The sequence below is a fragment of the Ranitomeya imitator genome, chromosome 8 (genome assembly GCF_032444005.1).
Source record: "Ranitomeya imitator isolate aRanImi1 chromosome 8, aRanImi1.pri, whole genome shotgun sequence".
Classification (NCBI taxonomy): domain Eukaryota; kingdom Metazoa; phylum Chordata; class Amphibia; order Anura; family Dendrobatidae; genus Ranitomeya; species Ranitomeya imitator.
Window position 1 is genome coordinate 152,578,851 of NC_091289.1, and position 20,028 is coordinate 152,598,878.

A 20,028-nucleotide genomic window follows, 5' to 3' on the forward strand; every position below is an offset into this window, starting at 1 on the left:
AAAATTTCCCCCATTACACAATTTAAACATCAGCCCTTACTAGTCACATGTCAGAATGGGATGTAATCTGAAGAAACACACTGCATCTAGACCTGTGTCTAAACTGACAGAGGAGCTGTGTTGAAAGCACACATACCTCCGTGTGCCGAGGAAAAGGGCTATTACATCGGAAGATTAAATCTTCTTCATGACTAGGATGGGCTGCTGTTTGAATTACATAACAGAGGCCATTTTATTATCTTTTTAGAGAACCCCTTTAACAGAAAATATTACTTACTTACCTCTCTTTGGTTCAAACTAACTTTCAGCAGTTACCCTAAAGCCAGCTATACCCATCAGATAGCTGCCAGGTATCTCTTCCGACTCTCCCAAACACATAAACGCTAAAGGTACCTTCACACTAAACGACGCTGCAGCGATCCAGACAATGATCCGGATCGCTGCAGCGTCGCTGTTTGGTCGCTGGAGAACTGTCACACAGACCGCTCTCCAGCGACCAACGATGCCGGTAACCAGGGTAAACATCGGGTTACTAAGCGCAGGGCCGCGCTTAGTAACCCGATGTTTACCCTGGTTACCATCCTAAAAGTAAAAAAAAACAAACGCTTCATACTTACCTTCCCCTGTCTGTCCTCGGCGCTGTGCTTCTCTGTACTGGCTGTGAGCACGGCGGCCGGAAAGCAGAGCGGTGACGTCACCGCTCTGCTTTCCGGCCGCTGTGCTCACAGTGAGTGCAGGAAAGCACAGCGCCGGGGACAGACAGCGGAAGGTAAGTATGAAGCGTTTGTTTTTTTTACTTTTAGGATGGTAACCAGGGTAAACATTGGGTTACTAAGTGCGGCCCTGCGCTTAGTAACCCGATGTTTACCCTGGTTACCAGCGAAGACATCTCTGAATCGGTGTCACACACGCCGATTCAGCGATGTCAGCGGGAGAGCCAGCGACCAAATAAAGTTCTGGCCTTCTAGCCCCGACCAACGACATCACAGCAGGATTCTGATCGCTGCTGCGTGTCAAACTGAACGATATCGCTAGCCAGGACGCTGCAACGTCACGGATCGCTAGCGATATCGTTCAGTGTGACGGTACCCTAAGCCAAGTGTGTTTACAAGGGGGAGACAGGATAAATATGCTGCCAGACACTCCTGAAAGTGGCTTATCTCCCCTGAAAACCAAAGAATTGCCCTTTATACAGTTCAACCAGATGCTGTCATGTATATTAAGTGGTAGCACTGTCCTGCTGAGATTGGCAGGTTTGGCTGACTTTCATGTAACAACCTCTAGTTGTAAGGGGAGACCAGGACTGTAGTCGTAGCCAGAGACACTGAAGCATCTGTGTCCCGTCCTTCCCTCACAGAAAACTGTAATCCACTGCTCAGCGTACCTGCGTCTCCAGGTTCAGGTCCCCTGGGCACTTCAGAAAAAAACAAAAGAAAGAAACAAGGATCCCTAAAATATAACTTTTAATGTATAACGTTTAAGAGAGTATTCCAAAATTGGAGACAAGTAACAATAATTTAAATATATAAATATCATAGGGAATAATATAAATACCAATAATGTGTCCTGTTGGGCCCTTTAAATAAACTAGAGTGACCCCTACCTGACAGTGGAGGTTGGCACCCTAAGTTTCAGCGGTAGGCGCCCCCACTCCGCGGCAGCTCGCCCTCCTGTCCCTACAAATCCCTATGATCAGCTAAAAATATGTCCCAATACACCCATTGCCTATGTGAAAAAAAACACAACAAACTTGAAAAAGAAAAATAGAAAAAATGAAATAAAAGATAGAGCGGGTATTTCCCCCAATAATAAACACTCTATTTTGCTCCAAAATGGGAGAGAATGGGATATAATATCCCCTTTATAGAAAAATGTCCATACCAGTCTGTAGGCAAATACAGTGTGAGATTATGTACTTGTCTCATTTGTTCTGCAGTCTTGTTAAGAGGAAGCAAACTCTCCGCCTTCTATATCACTTTTTATATATATATATATATATATATATATATATATATATATATATATATATATTCTAGATCATCAGTAAATACCATGATGTTTATCTACAGTTAGGTCCATATATATTTGGACAGAGACATCATTTTTCTAATTTTGGTTATAGACATTACCACAATAAATTTTAAGCAAAACAATTCAGATGCAGTTGAAGTTCAGACTTTCAGCTTTCATTTGAGGGTATTCACAGTAAAATTGGATGAAAGGTTTAGAAGTTTCAGCTCCTTAACATGTGCCACCCTGTTTTTAAAGGGGCCAAAAGTAATTGGACAGATTCAATATTTTTAAATAAAATGTTCATTTTTAGTACTTGGTTGAAAACCCTTTGTTGGCAATGACTGCCTGAAGTCTTGAACTCATGAACATCACCAGACGCTGTGTTTCCTCCTTTTTGATGCTCTGCCAGGCCTTCACTGCGCTGGTTTTCAGTTGCTGTTTGTTTGTGGGCCTTTCTGTCTGAAGTTTAGTCTTTAACAAGTGAAATGCTGCTCAATTGGGTTGAGATCAGGTGACTGACTTGGCCATTCAAGAATATTCCACTTCTTTGCTTTAATAAACTCCTGGGTTGCTTTGGCTTTATGTTTTGGGTCATTGGTCGTCGTTTCATACTACAAATGGACAATCAGTTTGGCTGCATTTGGCTGGATCTGAGCACACAGTATATCTCTGAATACCTCAGAATTCATTCGGCTGCTTCTGTCCTGTGTCACATCATCAATAAACACTAGTGACCCAGTGCCACTGGCAGCCATGCATGCCCAAGCCATCACACTGCCTCCGCCGTGTTTTACAGATGATGTGGTATGCTTTGGATCATGAGCTGTACCACGCCTTCGCCATACTTTTCTCTTTCCATCATTCTGGTAGAGGTTGATTTTGGTTTTATCTATCCAAAGAATGTTCTTCCAGAACTGTGCTGGCTTTTTTAGATGTTTTTTAGCAAAGTCCAGTCTAGCCTTTTTATTCTTGATGCTTATGAGTGGCTTGCACCGTGCAGTGAACCCTCTGTATTTACTTTCATGCAGTCTTCTCTTTATGGTAGATTTGGATATTGATACGCCTACCTCCTGGAGGGTGTTGTTCACTTGGTTGGCTGTTGTGAACGGGTTTCTCTTCACCATGGAGATTATTCTGCGATCATCCACCACTGTTGTCTTCCGTGGGCGCCCAGGTCTTTTTGCATTGATGAGTTCACCAGTGCTTTCTTTCTTTCTCACGATGTACCAAACTGTAGATTTTGCCACTCCTAATATTGTAGCAATTTCTCGGATGGGTTTTTTCTGTTTTCGCAGCTTAAGGATGGCTTATTTCACCTGCATGGAGAGCTCCTCTGACTGGATGTTTACTTCACAGCAAAACCTTCCAAATGCAAGCACCACACATCAAATCAACTCCAGGCCTTTTATCTGCTTAATTAAGAATGACAAAACGAAGGGATTGCCCACACCTTTCCATGAAATAGCCTTGGAGTCAATTGTCCAATTACTTTTGGTCCCTTTAAAAACAGGGTGGCACGTGTTAAGGAGCTGAAACTCCTAAACCCTTCATCCAATTTTAATGTGGATACCCTCAAATGAAAGCTGAAAGTCTGAACTCCAACTGCATCTGATTTGTTTTGTTTAAAATTCATTGTGGTAATGTCTAGAACCAAAATTAGAAAAATGTTTTCTCTGTCCAAATATATATGGACCTAACTGTATATAGAGTACATTACATCTGGTCAATAATATCTAAATGGAACACAAAACGGAGTATGCTATCCACATTGGGCCACAGATCGACCTCCACAAAAATAAAAGGCCACCTTCAAACATAATAGTTCCAGAGACCACCAACAAGCTACACCTCATAGGACATGTGCTCCCCTTAATAGGGTTTAATACATTATCACAGTGTACGCATTTGAGGCTGATAGTATTCATCAACTTATGCCACATTCTATCTTGATGGCCAGCATTCCCTGATGAACCCCCGCTATTCCCATGGGGGGGAAACGCGTCGGATACTATCTGGGATGTCGTTCTTATGGGGGCTTACCGATGGCTAACTGTGATAGCGACCCTTCACATCATAGTACAGATGAGTATATGGTTATTGTGCATGACGTGTGGCAATGATGCCCAGTGGCCGTGGGAACGTGGGTTGTGCTGCTTTAACATTGCGTGGCTGCCAAGCCGTCCTGGGCCTATAGCCCATGTGGACCCTTTGGGCACCCCGGCCCCATCTGACTAACTTCCTCTCTGCTCTAACCCTTACTCTCGGCAGCCCCTCCTACAATTAACGCTATACTACCTACTAACTGTTCTGTATACTAAAGTGCCCCCCTCTAGTGTCCAAGCAAGAGCACTACTCTTTCCCTATACTGTACATGCAATGCGGTGAACATTATCACAATTATATACAAAGAAGAACAATAAGACATGGAGACAAAGTAATGGTAATACCTGTAAGCAAACAGACATAAATACAACAGTGAACATTACTCACTTAACCCCTTTACATAGTCACTGAACACCAACACACACGCCTGCGTCAGTACTGTGTGTACAGTAGAGGAAATGAAAAGTTGCTAATGAGAATCCCTGAGCAAGTGGAGGTGATTAATTAAAATTGTTTGAAAAATTTATTTTGTTCAGGCGCCTAAATATTGAGATTTAGAATAATAGGATTTTTTGTCTGGATGAAAGTTTTTTTTCCGGGATATTTAATAATTGTGACTTTAAAGGAAACCTGTCAGGTCATCTATCTGTCCCCAGTCGATACTACAACAGATTTATTTTATCCTAATAAGGAGTTTTGTGCTTACTAATCCTGCAGTGTTTCAAGAATCTGCAGCATTGCATATGTAAATAAAGCATAATTAGTCCAATGGGACATTTCTTCCCTCTAACCAGTCCCGGCTTGGTTCTTCGAATTACTCCCTCTTGGGTGTGATTAACAACCTGCATAAAATTCTTGGCATTGCTGCACCGATATACAGGCTGCCAATCACACCCAAAATGGAGGGTCATGAATAGAAGATCCAAGGCAGGACTAATCAGGGTGAAAAGACACTCTGCTGGACTAGTCCTGCTTCATTTGCACAATAAAATTACTTTCTTCAAAACACTGCAGCGTTAGTAAGCACATAAAAGACCTTATAACATTAAAAGAAATTGCACCCATATCTCAATAGTATTGGTTGGGGAGAGTTCAACTGGTTCATTTAATTATACCTAAACAAGGAAATGTGTAATGAAAATAAATAAGAGTGAAAAAAACTAAAACAAATTTTATCGCAGAAAAAAAAAATACAAAAAAAACATAATTTAATTAACACATGTGGGTACACCAGAAAAACTTGAAAATAAGTGATACCTTGTTCTCAATGGATAACCCCTTTTAAATGGACTTTGTCAGAACAGAATGACTGTTCAAACCAAGCACAGGTGCTCGATGCATCATGGTGGGGCCAAAATGCACTATCTCACCTGCTTTTTTTCTTTCTATCTGCTCACTTCTCTGGCTCTATCAAGCCAGAGCTGTTGCTCAAAGAGGATGGTGTGGGGTGAAGATACAGGGAAAACAAGCAAGTAAGGAAGGCGCGGTTAAATATTTGGCCACGCCATGATGCACCGAGCGGTACTTGGTTTGAACCGTCATTCTGTGCTGACAGAGTCCCTTTAAGTATTTATTAAGTGTGTATGTGTGTCAGGATGGAATGTAATCTGAAGAAACACAATAAATCTAGACCTGTGTCTAAACTGACAGAGGAGCTGTGTCGAAGCACACATACCTCTGTGTGCCGAGAAGAAGGGCTGTGACTTTAAGTATTTATTATGTATGTCACATTACCATATTTAATCATTACGATAAACGTTTCAACTATGAATATTAATAAAAGACTGATACAAAAATAATTAATTTTCTCTTCCCTCCTTATAGCTGCCTACCATTAAAACATCACCAGGTGACCATGCCAACTCTGCTCCTATGGGGAGAACATGATGCGTTTGTTGAAGTGGAGATGGCGGAACTAACAAGGGTGTATGTGAAGAATTACTTTCAGCTATCGGTGTTGTCACAAGGCAGCCATTGGCTTCAGCAAGATCAAGCGGAGTTGGTGAACACCTTGATATGGACTTTTCTACATGAAGACAGATTTCGAATAAAAGACTGATTTTGGCTCTATGATTTAGACGTCTAGAAAGGTCTACTCTTACTTTTAAACGCTTTACTGCTAGGAAATAAAGGGAAAAATCACCTAGCGGGAAGATGGTCTATTTATTAAATAAGAAAACACGAGAAATTATCTAACAAAGGGCCATATTTAGCTTGTCTCAGTGAACATGGTCACTGTACTGTGTCTACTATACTGTCACTGTGTATTATAAGCAGAGCGGATTGTCCCGTAAGCTGTGTCAGTTGTCAATGCCAGTCTGATTTGTAGTGTTATACTTTGCACATATACATGCCTTAACATCTCTGAGTTTACACAGTACTAAAAACAAAAGTCATGGAAGTCTCGGATTTATTGCGTTATTTGAAATTGTTGTGTGGTGCCTTGTAAAACTTTTTAAGAATTTAAATACAGGGGTGCCATTGGCCGACCGGTCATATGGGTATAATTTACTTTTTATTTTTTTACTACATTTTGTAACATCACTAAAATGTTGTCACTACACAGAATGGCCTGTCCTGATCCTGTGACTCTTTGTACTGGAATCTGTTATGGTGGTTCTGTGCGTTTCTGCTGTTTCGTTGTTGTCGATTACAAGGACGTGAAAAATGAAATGTTTTACCTCACCGTAAATAACTAGCACAATGTCAAATATACAGTAATACTGCGCATTCAGTCTTTGGCTTGGTTACTTGTAATGAACACGATATATTAATATTACAACATAATGTAAAACAACACAATGAACTTTCTTAAAGGAAATATATCAGCTTGATCCACTGCCCCAAACTGGACATGTTAATTTCTGAAAAATAGTGTCATCCATACTTTTATTTTGCAATCTGTTTCTTCATGACCAGCCCACCCCTACAAAAAAAAGGTGTTTAAAATCATATAAGAATGAGGCTGAAGTGCTTTGGGCGTGCCAAAGCACTTCCCAAGGATCTACCTTCCGACTTTATTTCCACATTCTTTTGTTTGACTGACAGCTCGCTAGCTTGATTATACAGGGTTAATCGAGGTTTAGAGGTGGGCCGCAACAGAGCAGGAGGCAGGGGCTGGGGAAATACTTTGACACGCCCAAAGCACTTCAGCCTTATTTGCATATGAATTAAAATAGGGGTTCAGTCAGAGAGCAACAGATTGTGTCAGCAAATTTATAGATGACATTATCTTTCAGAAAGCGACATAGGAACAGTTTGGGGCAGTGGATCATGCTGACGGATTCCCTTTAAGAGTAAATCATTGATAAGATTTTCATTATATTAAAGGGAATGTCGAACGTTAAACATTTTTTTCTTAGCCATGGGTAGTCATAAAATGAGAAACAGATGCATATACTCACCTCCTGTCACCACCGTTGATCCAGGAAAAGCAATTCTGGTGGTCGGGGGCCAGTTCCAGAAGTAATGTCTGCAATGTTGAGTTATCAACAATGGCATATTCCAACATCAATTTAATGATAGTATAACTGATTAAGGCTTCATGTACATAAGAGCATTTGGGCCTGTATCACATCGGGCCTGAATACAGTGTTTATACATTTGAATAAAGCTATGCATTAAACGCTGTAACAATACTGTACATGCACGAAAAACGTGATGAGATTTTGGGGATTTATCTGACGCCGTTGTCATCTCTTGAGGATTTCCATTCTATATCGGCTTTAAACAGTTTTTGTCATATGTCAAAGCATGTCAGATCACACAAAATAAAATCCTAGGCCGTCTGGCCACCAATTAGGAATAATTGCGCCGCTTGCTATCAAGTTCAACTCCTGCTGCCCAGCACTTCAATACTCACAGTGACCATACCGATCATGACAAAAGCATCCGCAGGCTAAAAGCCCTTTGTGAACCATGCACACTTTATTACAGAAGCTGTCTCAGCTCATTATACAGCCCTAGGAACAGACTGTAAGGGTTAGGAGCCCATCCCTCCTTTCCCACTACAGTACACAGACCCTATTACTAGGTTTTACATTATGCCCGATGTAGAGAAATTACACTTTGTGATAAACTTACTCTCTCCCTCACAGGTCACATTGTGTTATGAACCAGCCTCGTCAGCAGCAGAATTTCTACATTTATAAAGAACTATATGTTCCATTTCAAAACATTTTCCCTTTAAGCACCAACATAATAATTAAAAATATATATTTTTATTTCTATAGCACCAACATGTTCCACAGCACTTTACAGTTGGGAAGTAATTAAAACTACAAGAGAGAAAAATTAATATATTCCTTTGCCCAACAAAGTGTACAATCTAAACGGAACAGAAGAAGTGACAGATTAGGTAGATGCCGCTAATTTAATCCAGAAGACCTGCATATAGTAGAGTGGAGACATCTGTGACCAGGTTGTGCGTCATATTATTGCAAACGGTTTGAAACGAGTTTAAGGGCTCATTCACACATCAGTTTTCACAAAGAGCACCCGTGCTTATAATAATCTATGGGGCTGCTTACACGTCCATCATTTTTTGCAGACTACGTAGTCCATGCAAAATCCAGGAGAGAAGTCGGATGTCGTACAAGTGTTGGATCAAACTCAGCAATTAAAGTCTATGGGTCCGTGAAAAAAATTAGACAGCACTGAGATGACATCCGAGTGCTGTCTGTTTTTACGGACTGAAAGGAGGACGTGGAGAAATCTTATTTTTTCTCATCAAAGAAAACTGGATGAAACTCTGATGACATTTTGATCAAATACGCTATTGAAACTCAGATCAACTTTCTTGTATTAGAAAATCACTAACGCATACATGAGAAATAGTAATGCAGGACATTTTACAGTTTTACAGAATTGGTGCAGCACAGAGAAGTTCGGTACACAGGCTGAGATGGTGTAAAAAGGGAGGCTAAAAATGGTAAGTCAACAGTTAAGCATGCAATTCCAGAGATCTGGGCCATTTTATTCAGTACTAATTTTTATGGTCTTTAGCAAGGAAGCTTTACTTACTGTATTCAGTGGACGGCATCTCTTTAGGCTGCTCTGCATTGTTATTCTATGAGCCTATCCCCATTGGTAAAGACCATAAAAACTAACAATGAACAATGTCCCATATCTCTGCAACTGTCTATTTAGGTTTTTGCTTTTTAAAAACCGGACAATCAGGGGGACAACTGGAATTAAAGATGAGCAAAAACTGGTCACTTTTGACCTGGTGACAGCTCCTCTTTATTGTGTGCTCTTAGTGCACATTTTGGCTTTTGAGCCTAAAAAATGCAAGTAGCTTGAAAAATGCAGTGAAGGAGAAAGAACCAAGAGAAAGCTCTATGATAAGAAAAAATATAGAAAAAAGTCAACTCACCCATCTATCGGTCCCAGTATCCCAGCACGGAAGCTGCAGTGTAGCAGGAACAAGTAAATCATGACGGTATAATCCAGTTCAGAAAGGTCCGTTATTTTTTTTTTTTAATTCTTTATTAGAAGAATATATTTTCATAAAGTTACATATCTTAAAAGGCACAACCTCCATATGGGAATGTAATGTGGGTAGACGCGTTTCGAACAACAGTTCTTAGTCTTTTCATGACTTTGCAAAGACTAAGAAATGTTCGAAACGTGTCTGCCCACATTACATTCCCATATGGAGGCTGTGACTTTTTAAGATATGTAACTTTTTTATGAAAGATATTTTTCTAATAAAGAATTTAAAAAAATTTTTTAACGTACCTTTCTGAGCTGGATTATACCTTCAAGAGAAAAGTCTAGTTCGTTTTGGCTTCCTCCGCCTTGTTTGTGATATCACCTTACACTGCTCAGTGGCTGCCTTCTCTCCTTATTTCAGTCCCATGCTGCTGGATGCCATGCTACTCGCTCTTGCTGGTCCTTTTCTCCTGTCACCGTGTCCTGATTGTTTGGTCCATTCTCAGTATTGTTGAATTTAATATATATATCCCCCCAAAGTGTGGTATCTAGCATAAAAGCTTGTAAATGTGTAGATAAGCTTTAAGAAAATGTCTAGACAAGCTTTAAGAATAAGTGGCACATTGTAAGGGCATACATGGCATAGTATGCCATACTAAGATAAAAGTATGTGCATGTCATGTTCATTTTGGTGATGCAACAAGTTTGATAATGAATTGCAATACCAAATCCAAAAAAGTTGTTATGTTGTAAAATATAATGAAAAGAAGACTGCAATGATTTGGAAATCTGTTATCAAATTGTCATGGCCTGACTCCGGGGCTCTGGCTGCGTGGTCGGTTTCTCTCTGTTGGACCACAGCCTGTGTTGTCTCCGTCCAACTGCTGATAATGCTCTTGTCTTTCTTTTGCTTTGCTTCTGTGCAGGTGTTTTCACTTCATCGTTTAGTTTGTCCTATCACATATTGGGAGAGACTATTCATGCCCTTCTGGCACACGCAGTGGCTTTGCTGGCTATATTTAAGTTAGATGGATGCTTGGAGCCCCAGCTCCTCAGTAAAGGATTATTATTATTTTGCTGAGTTTTTTTTTCCATTGCTTCTCCTGCCATTTGTTTGCGAATTTCCCTACCCAGCACTCTTCCTATTTTGTTACATGTAGGGTCTGGAGGTTTCCACATATACTTAAGGTCTTTTTGAGTTCCTTTCTTTTTCTTCCATCCGTCTTGTATGATTCGTCCTAAGCCCTGTGTCTCACCCTCTGTCTGTGTGCACTACATCATGTTGTTGTTGTTTTGTGTTCATCTCTGTGTTTAGTTGAGGGTGCAGTTAAAGACACTCAGAGTGAGAGAGTGGGGATGCCATTGCATCATTTTAGGGTGCCAACCTCCGCAGTCAGGCAGGGACAAATTGGGATCAAGATACGGATTTGCCTAGTTTGTATTAGAACCGGTGGGGTGCAGGTTTAACATTTTCCCTGATTTGTTCATCCCTGTTTATGGTGAACCAGATCACATGGCTGTGCTCCTGCTCAGTGCCTTAATTTCAGCAGTATCTGCATACTCAGGTTGCAGATACCATTGAATATAATGGTGGAACAGGTAGCCCTCGGCTCCCTCTTCCTCCATTCATCCTGGTTGACTAAGTCTCAGTAAAACAAGCATGATTACACCACTAGATTGTGTTTCCTGCACAGAACTTCAGTCCATACACTGCACAGACTGGAGCAGTGCATTAGGGAAACTGGGTTAGGTGAGTAATTTTTCAGGAAACTGTAGGGGTCATCATCACTATCACAGTTTGTGGGGGGCTTTGGGAATATTATAGTGTGTGTGGGGAGGGGGCAATAGGGCCATCTTACTATGTGATGGGGCAATGAGGTATCATACTGTGTTGAGGGAGGCTGTTTAAGGTACATCTATACCTTTTATGCATATCTTTATGGCTGTATAATAGGAGCAGTGTGATGATTTACTGCTTTTGATAAACATTTAAAAAAGTAGTAAATACTATGGGTTTGATTAGATGCTACTGGTAAGTGTTAGGTCTCGAGTTCCCACTTCTGCACAGGGGGAATCTCAGGCCATCTCCGCTGCGGTCTCCCATTTCTATCCAGCCGCAGTGGAGTCTGCTCAGCAGGGACATCGGTCCCAGCGTCTTGCTCGGTCTCGCTCTGTACAGAGAGTTACTGCTGCTTCTTCAGCTCCTGCCATTAAAGTCAGTGCTGGTCAGCAACGAGCGGACTTCTCTGGGACTAAGTCCTTATTTGCGCACACTGAGCATGCCCAGGGCAAGATCTCCCGTTGGAGATCGAGGGTCATGTGCTCAGGCTCTGCAGCGCATTCCATTGGTCCTCTTGGCAGGTCTTGGAAGGGCAAAGTTTCTGTGGCTACTTCCTGTCCTGCAACTATATAAACTGCGCATGACCGCACGGCCATGCGCTAGTGTACAATTATTATGTGTGTGTGTAGATGGATGTATGTCGATGGATGAAAGCTCCTAAGTATCCCTCCCTAGAGTTGTTGTCTGCTCGCGGATGATGGTAGCTCTCTAGCGCCCGACTATCCATCTGTATGTTACACACATCACAGCGTCCTATAGCTGTGCCTGCCAGTACGGCGCCGTGCACTTGCCTTGCGCTTTCCATACCCAAGCCTGGGTGGTTAGTGGCGTCCGTCAGTGCGGCATCGCACGCACTCTTGTGCTCATTTATTACTAACAAGGTTCATTACACACCCAGTTGCGGTGTTGTGCCAGCAAGGGTCTAATCGGACTTCAATCCCTTTCGGGGTTAAGTTCGCTGACTACTTGCTCGCGCTCTATGTGCGGTACCGCGGTCCTGTGACTTAACAGGATCGCTTTCTTCACGTTGGGTGAGGTTTAACCCACGTGTTTATACTTTTAGTACCGCCATATAGTCTGTCATTCACTAGCAGCGGGTTTCGCCTGCACGGTGGACCCCGGACTGCGAACGCATCTATATCATCTTACTTGGTGCGTTCCGCCAGTCCTAACATTACACTAGCGCCAGGGTCTGGCTAGTGATGACAGACAAACAGCAATCCTTCCGGTATATCCAGCAGCTGGAGGGTAGGTTGGCGGCTCTCGAGAGCGCAACCTCAGCTGTGGATGTGACCGCAGTTGCTGTACAGGCTGCCAGCGTGGCTGCAGCAACTTTGTCCATTGCCACCCCTGTTCCGACATTTTCTCGCCTCCCGCTGCCAGAAAAATTTTCTGGTGATAGCAAATTTTGTAGGGGATTTGTGAGTCAGTGCTCTATTCATCTTGAGCTCCTGGCTGCACGCTTCCCCACAGAGCGGGCTAAGGTGGGATTTATTGTATCTCTATTGTCGGACAGGGCGTTGGAATGGGCTACGCCGCTGTGGGAGCGTGGCGATCATGTGGTGCAGAGTGCTCCGCTGTTTTTGAGCACTCTGAAACAGGTCTTTTTAGGACCTCAAGTCACCCATGATACTGCGCTCCAACTGCTGGCATTAACTCAGGGTGAGTCCTTGGTCAGTCATTTTGCCGTCCAATTCCGCACTTTAGCATCTGAGCTGGAATGGTCGGATAAAGCTCTTATCCCCATATTTTGGAGGGGCTTGGCTGACCACGTAAAGGACGCTCTGGCCACTAGGGAGATTCCTACCACACTGGAGGAGTTAATAACAGTCTCCACTCGAATTGATCTCCATTTTAACGAGCGGAGGTTAGAGCGAGCCCAGTGTAGGCAGAGGTTTCGGCTGGCTCCTACTTTCGCCAAACCTCTGGAATCTCCGGTCCTGGTTCCTGAGTCACATGAGGCCAGAGTAGGGTCACAAGCGGGATCTAAGTCCTGGACCGCTTGTGCACTCAGGGTCTGTCATGTTTGCCAGCAATCAGAACATCTAGCCACCAGATGTCCTCAGCGGTCGAGGAAACGTCAACGTCTAGTGATCGTAGGTGGAGGTACACTAGACACGGCGACGTTTGCCTCTAAATTGTCCTTTAAGATGACAATTACTATAGGCTCATTCTCCCACTCTGTAGAGCTCTGCGTGGATTCTGGGGCGGAGGGCAATTTTATGTCTTCTGCCTTCGCCCAACGTCACGCAATACCCCTGGTTATGCTAGCTCAACCTGTAACGGTACGAGTGGTGAATGGGTCGACACTGCCCTCACAGATAACACACCAGACCATCCCTTTTACTCTGTCCATGTCGCCATCTCATCAGGAGATTATTTCTCTGCTCGTCATTCCAGAGGGAATTGATGAGATCCTGTTGGGAAAACCTTGGCTACGGTACCACTCTCCTCATATCGAGTGGTCCTCTGGCAGAATTCTGGGATGGGGTGAATCTTGTGGGGATAGGTGTCAGAGGGAGTGCATTCAGGTTGCTACTACAGAGGTACCCGCAGATCTATCCTCTCTCCCCAAGCAGTATTGGTCTTATGCAGACGTGTTCTCCAAAAAGGCGGCGGAGACCCTTCCGCCCCATCGCCCCTATGACTGTCCTATTGACCTCTTGCCTGGTGCTGAGCCTCCCCGGGGTAGAGTCTATCCGCTATCTCTCCCGGAGATGGAGGCAACGTCACAGTACATTCAGGAAAATCTGGCAAGAGGGTTGTTCATCAGGAAGTCAGTGTCACCTGCTGGGGCAGGATTCTTCTTCGTGCAGAAGAAGAATGGGGAATTGCGTCCATGCATAGACTACAGGGGTCTTAACGCCATCACCGTTAAGAATAAGTACCCTTTGCCTCTGATATCCGAGCTATTCGATAGGCTTCGGGGAGCAAGGGAATTTACTAAATTAGATCTGCGGGGTGCTTACAAACTGATTCGCATCCGTGAGGGGGACGAATGGAAGACGGCGTTTAACACCAGGGATGGGCACTATGAATATCTGGTGATGCCCTTCAGGCTCTGTAATGCCCCAGCCGTTTTCCAAGACTTTGTGAACGATATCTTCCGGGATATGCTTTCCACCTCGGTCGTAGTCTATCTGGATGATATTCTCATCTACTCTCCAGATATTGACTCCCACCGGAGAGATGTTAGCAAAGTCTTCGACCTCCTACGGGCAAACTCTCTCTATGCCAAGATGGAGAAGTGTATGTTTGAGCAGGAGTCCTTACCTTTCCTAGGCTACATCATCTCAGCCCAGGGATTGGCTATGGATCCTGCCAAACTACAGGCTGTGATAGACTGGCAGGAACCCCATTCTCTTAAAGCGGTGCAGCGCTTTATGGGATTCATCAATTATTATCGCCAGTTCATCCCGCACTTCTCAACTTTGGTAGCTCCCTTGGTTGCCCTCACCAAAAAGGGGGCGAATCCCAAATTGTGGTCTGAGGAGGTCTCCAAGGCCTTTATCTCTATAATGTCACACTTCGCTAGCGCTCCCATTCTACATCGCCCCGATGTTGATAAGCCATTTATCATGGAGGTGGATGCCTCTTCTGTTGGTGCTGGAGCAGTCCTCTTCCAAAAGGATGCTCAAGGTCGGAAGCATCCATGCTTCTTTTTCTCCAAGACCTTCGCACCAGCAGAGAGGAATTATTCCATCGGGGACAGGGAGTTGCTAGCCATGAAGTTGGCTTTCTCGGAGTGGAGACATCTCTTGGAGGGAGCACGTTTTCCCTTCCAAGTCTTCACAGACCATAAAAATTTGGTATACCTGCAGACAGCTCAGCGGTTGAATTCTCGCCAGGCCAGATGGTCCTTGTTCTTCTCCCGGTTTCATTTCACCCTCCATTTCCTTTCTGGGGAGAAGAACATTCGGGCCGACGCTCTCTCTCGCTCCGTTGTGTCATCTGCGGAGGAGGAGGAGGAGCCTCGGCTTATTGTCCCCACCGAGAGCTTGAGAACTGTGGCTCCGGTTTCGCTGGAGTCTGTGCCCCCGGGCAAGACTTTTGTTCCTTCCAGTTTGCGACCGGAGGTTCTTTCTTGGGCGCACTCGTCCAGGGTGGGTGGACATTTTGGTACTAAAAGGACATCTGAGCTACTGGCGAGGACATACTGGTGGCCGCATATGGCCCGTGATGTCGCGGAGTATGTTTGGGCGTGTGTCTCTTGCGCCAGGAACAAGACTCCTCGGCAACGGCCAGCTGGTTTGCTTTATCCTCTGCCCGTGGCGGACAGGCCCTGGGAGATGGTTGGGATGGACTTTGTGGTGGGCTTGCCCAAGTCTCGTAACTGCACCATTATCTGGGTGATCACCGACCATTTTTCCAAAATGGTGCATTTGGTGCCTCTTCCACGGCTACCATCTGCACGGGCGTTGGCTGTCTTGTTTATCAAGCATATCTTTCGCCTACACGGTATGCCAGACAAAATTGTTAGTGACCGGGGTCCACAGTTTGCGTCTCGATTCTGGAGAGAGCTTTGTCGTCTACTCAGTATTGAGTTAAATCTCTCTTCGGCATATCATCCAGAGACGAATGGGTTGGTTGAAAGGGCCAACCAGACCTTGGTCACATATCTGCGACATTTTGTTTCTGCCAGGCAGGATGACTGGGCATCCTTGCTACCATGGGCAGAGTTTGCACTTAACAATGCCGTAGCCGACTCCACCGGTCAGACTCCATTCCTCTTAAATTACGGCCAGCATCCGCGTGTTCCTGTGCCCATGCCTGTGTCTTCCGCTGACTCCAGGGTGGCAGACTGGGCTGTGGAGGCACGGGACATTTGGGATCGCACGCAGGATGCCATTCAGGCCTCCAAGGAGAGAATGAGGTCCTCCGCCGATGTTCATCGGCGCCCCGCTCCGACCTTTGCCCCTGGCGACTTGGTGTGGCTCTCCGCCCGTAACATCAGGCTGCGAGTTGAGTCCACTAAGTTTGCTCCTCGCTACTTGGGTCCCTTCAAGGTTCTCGAACAGGTTAATCCCGTGGTCTACCGTCTGGCTCTTCCTCCACGCTTGGGTATCACCGACACCTTTCACGTATCCCTCTTGAAACCCGTATACATGTCCCGGTTTTCCGAGTCATCTGCCGGGACATCGGGTTCGTCTACGGACGATTATGAGGTGAACGCTATTTTGGGGTGCAAGGTGGTGCGCGGCAAAAAGTTCTATTTGGTGGATTGGAAGGGTTATGGCCCAGAGGACAGGTCATGGGAACCTGCTGAAAACATTCGGGCCCCACAGCTCATTGCTGCCTTCGAGCGTAGCGAGGCCCAAGGAGGGGGGCCCTAGGAGGGGGGGTAATGTTAGGTCTCGAGTTCCCACTTCTGCACAGGGGGAATCTCGGGCCATCTCCGCTGCGGTCTCCCATTTATATCCAGCCGCAGTGGAGTCTGCTCAGCAGGGACGTCGGTCCCAGCGTCTTGCTCGGTCTCGCTCTGTACAGAGAGTTACTGCTGCTTCTTCAGCTCCTGCCATTAAAGTCAGTGCTGGTCAGCAACGAGCGGACTTCTCTGGGACTAAGTCCTTATTTGCGCACACTGAGCATGCCCAGGGCAAGATCTCCCGTTGGAGATCGAGGGTCATGTGCTCAGGCTCTGCAGCGCATTCCATTGGTCCTCTTGGCAGGTCTTGGAAGGGCAAAGTTTCTGTGGCTACTTCCTGTCCTGCAACTATATAAACTGCGCATGACCGCACGGCCATGCGCTAGTGTACAATTATTATGTGTGTGTGTAGATGGATGTATGTCGATGGATGAAAGCTCCTAAGTATCCCTCCCTAGAGTTGTTGTCTGCTCGCGGATGATGGTAGCTCTCTAGCGCCCGACTATCCATCTGTATGTTACACACATCACAGCGTCCTATAGCTGTGCCTGCCAGTACGGCGCCGTGCACTTGCCTTGCGCTTTCCATACCCAAGCCTGGGTGGTTAGTGGCGTCCGTCAGTGCGGCATCGCACGCACTCTTGTGCTCATTTATTACTAATAAGGTTCATTACACACCCAGTTGCGGTGTTGTGCCAGCAAGGGTCTAATCGGACTTCAATCCCTTTCGGGGTTAAGTTCGCTGACTACTTGCTCGCGCTCTATGTGCGGTACCGCGGTCCTGTGACTTAACAGGATCGCTTTCTTCACGTTGGGTGAGGTTGAACCCACGTGTTTATACTTTTAGTACCGCCATATAGTCTGTCATTCACTAGCAGCGGCTTTCGCCTGCACGGTGGACCCCGGACTGCGAACGCATCTATATCATCTTACTTGGTGCGTTCCGCCAGTCCTAACAGGTAAGAATATGTGTTACAATAAGGCTTATCATAGTGTATTAGTAATAGTAGCTTATTAAGCAATATTAAGTGATACAAATTACCGTAATCTAAAATAATAATTATGATAAATAAGTTTGTCCTTCTACAACAGTCACGGTCTCTCATGTGGCCCCTGCTTTAGTCCATTGGGTGTGTGTAGTTTGTGTTTTTGGGAAAAAAATATCTCTTTTTCTAATCCTAGAAATTAGTTTTGTACTTCTTGGCTACATGATAGGTGTTGCTTCTATAATAGAATGTGACTCACAGCCGTCTCTCAAGGTAAGAAAGGTTGGTGAACATTGAGGAGGAAAGGAGGAAGAAAGGTTGGAGAACACCGAGAAGATAAGAAGCTACCAGATATCTATCAAATAGACCAACCTATCAGCTACTCACTGCTTTATTTGTCTCATGATCACTCAGAAATTTTGTAAAAGAGTAAAGTTTTATACAAGTTTCTATTAATAGCAGAACGAACTGTAGAACTGACAGTTCTTAAGAAGAATGGGAAGCTGTTATGAGCGTGCACCTTAGAATTGTAATATTTAATATATGGGAACACTGACATCAGAATGTTATAAATACATTAATAAATTCACATATCGGTCTCTTTTTCTGATTTATGACCACAGACCACATCAAAGTTGAATGTGCAAGTGAGCAAAGAACCTGGAAAAGTCACACGGTGTAGTATTTTTAATGAAATCCATTTGCAAAAATTTCAGCCTCAAATACATGCATTTAATAAAAAAAAATAATTCTTGTAGATCTAAAAGCATTTACATGTTATATGTATGACTAATTGCAAAAGATTTTTGGGGAAATCCTTTGCGATATCAAATAGAGAACAAAATAAGAGATGTCCCTTACGCTTATTTACGGTCAATGCAGTAGCTAATGCGCATCCAAAGTGCTTGAAGAAGTATATTTCTAGTGATGAGACATAAAAATGCTTTTTTTTGGCAGGTCCTATCTATTACGCCAGAGTTGTGGTCAGTTTATATGGGTCTTATTATACTGCAATTCCCTAAACATCTTGGTAGTTTACTGAAGCAAGCAATGGGTTTATCCTCTAGATAGATCAATATGCATAATCAGAAATTTTGTATACCATATAAAAGTATTTAGGGTGTTATTGATATTTTTTGGAGCGTGTGTATGCAGTGAAAGCCAACATCTAGGGTATTTTGCTATCAATATTTTTCAGTGATATACAGTACATGTAGGAAATTCATACTATTATTTGAAATAAAAACGTTATCTTAAGCATAAATCCACTCGCACCGCCACCCCACAGGAAATACAAATGCCACATCCATATGGCATACCTTTTTTTTTAACTTCATAGTCAATAGACGATGTATGCACCTTTATGGCTGTAGAGTGGCATACATTCATACATTCAAACCTTTTGTTGGATATAACCATTGAGAAATATCGCAGGTGTACAGGTGCATCTCACAAAATTAGATTATCAACAAAAAGTTAATTTATTTCAGTTCTTCAATACAAAAAGTAAAACTCATATATAGAGTCATTACAAATAGAGTGATCTATTTCAAGTGTTTATTTCTGTTAATGTTTATGATTATAGCATTGTCTCAGTAAATTAGAATAATTAACAAGAAACACCTGCAAAGGCTTCCTAAGCATGGACTGCTGCTGGAGTCATTGCTTCAAGAGCCACCACACACAGACGTATCCAGGACATGGGCTACAAGCGTCGCATTCCTTGTGTCAAGCCACTCATGACCAATAGACAACTCCAGAAGCGTCTTACCTGGGCCAATGAGAAAAAGAACTGGACTGTTGCTCAGTGGCCCAAGGTGTTGTTTATCAGATGTAAAGTAAATTTTGCATTGCATTTGGAAATCAAGGTCCCAGAGTCTGGAGGAAGAGTGGAGAGGCCACAATCCAAGCTGTTTGAGGTCTAGTGTGAAGTTTCCGCAATCAGTGATGGTTTGGGGAGACATGTCATCTGCTGGTGTAGGTCCACTGTGTTATATTAAGACCAAAGTCAGCTCAGCCGTCTACCAGGAAATTTTAGAGTCTTTCATGCTTCCCTCTGCAGATACGCTTTTGGAGATGGAAATTTCATTCTTCAGCAGGAATTGGCACCTGTCCACACTGCCAAAAGTACCAATACCTGGTTTACAAACAACAGTATCACTGTGCTTGATTGGCCAGCAAACTCGTCGGACCTTAACCCCATAGAGAATCTATGGAGTATTGTAAAGAGGAAGATGAGAGTCACCAGACCCAACTGTCACGCCGTAAACGGCGATAAGGGGGCAGGAC

At 43.9% G+C, this 20,028-nt stretch overlaps 1 protein-coding gene across 1 annotated transcript in view; it reads left to right on the forward strand.

Moving 5' to 3' along the window:
* EPHX4 (epoxide hydrolase 4) overlaps positions 1-6,846 on the forward strand; it is a 62,068-nt gene extending 55,222 nt beyond the window's left edge. Inside the window, exon 7 of the mRNA XM_069737557.1 lies at positions 5,941-6,846. Coding sequence (XP_069593658.1) covers positions 5,941-6,175 — 235 coding nt within the window. The 3' untranslated portion in view covers positions 6,176-6,846. The remainder of the gene's footprint in view (positions 1-5,940) is intronic.
* Positions 6,847-20,028: the final 13,182 nt, after the last annotated feature.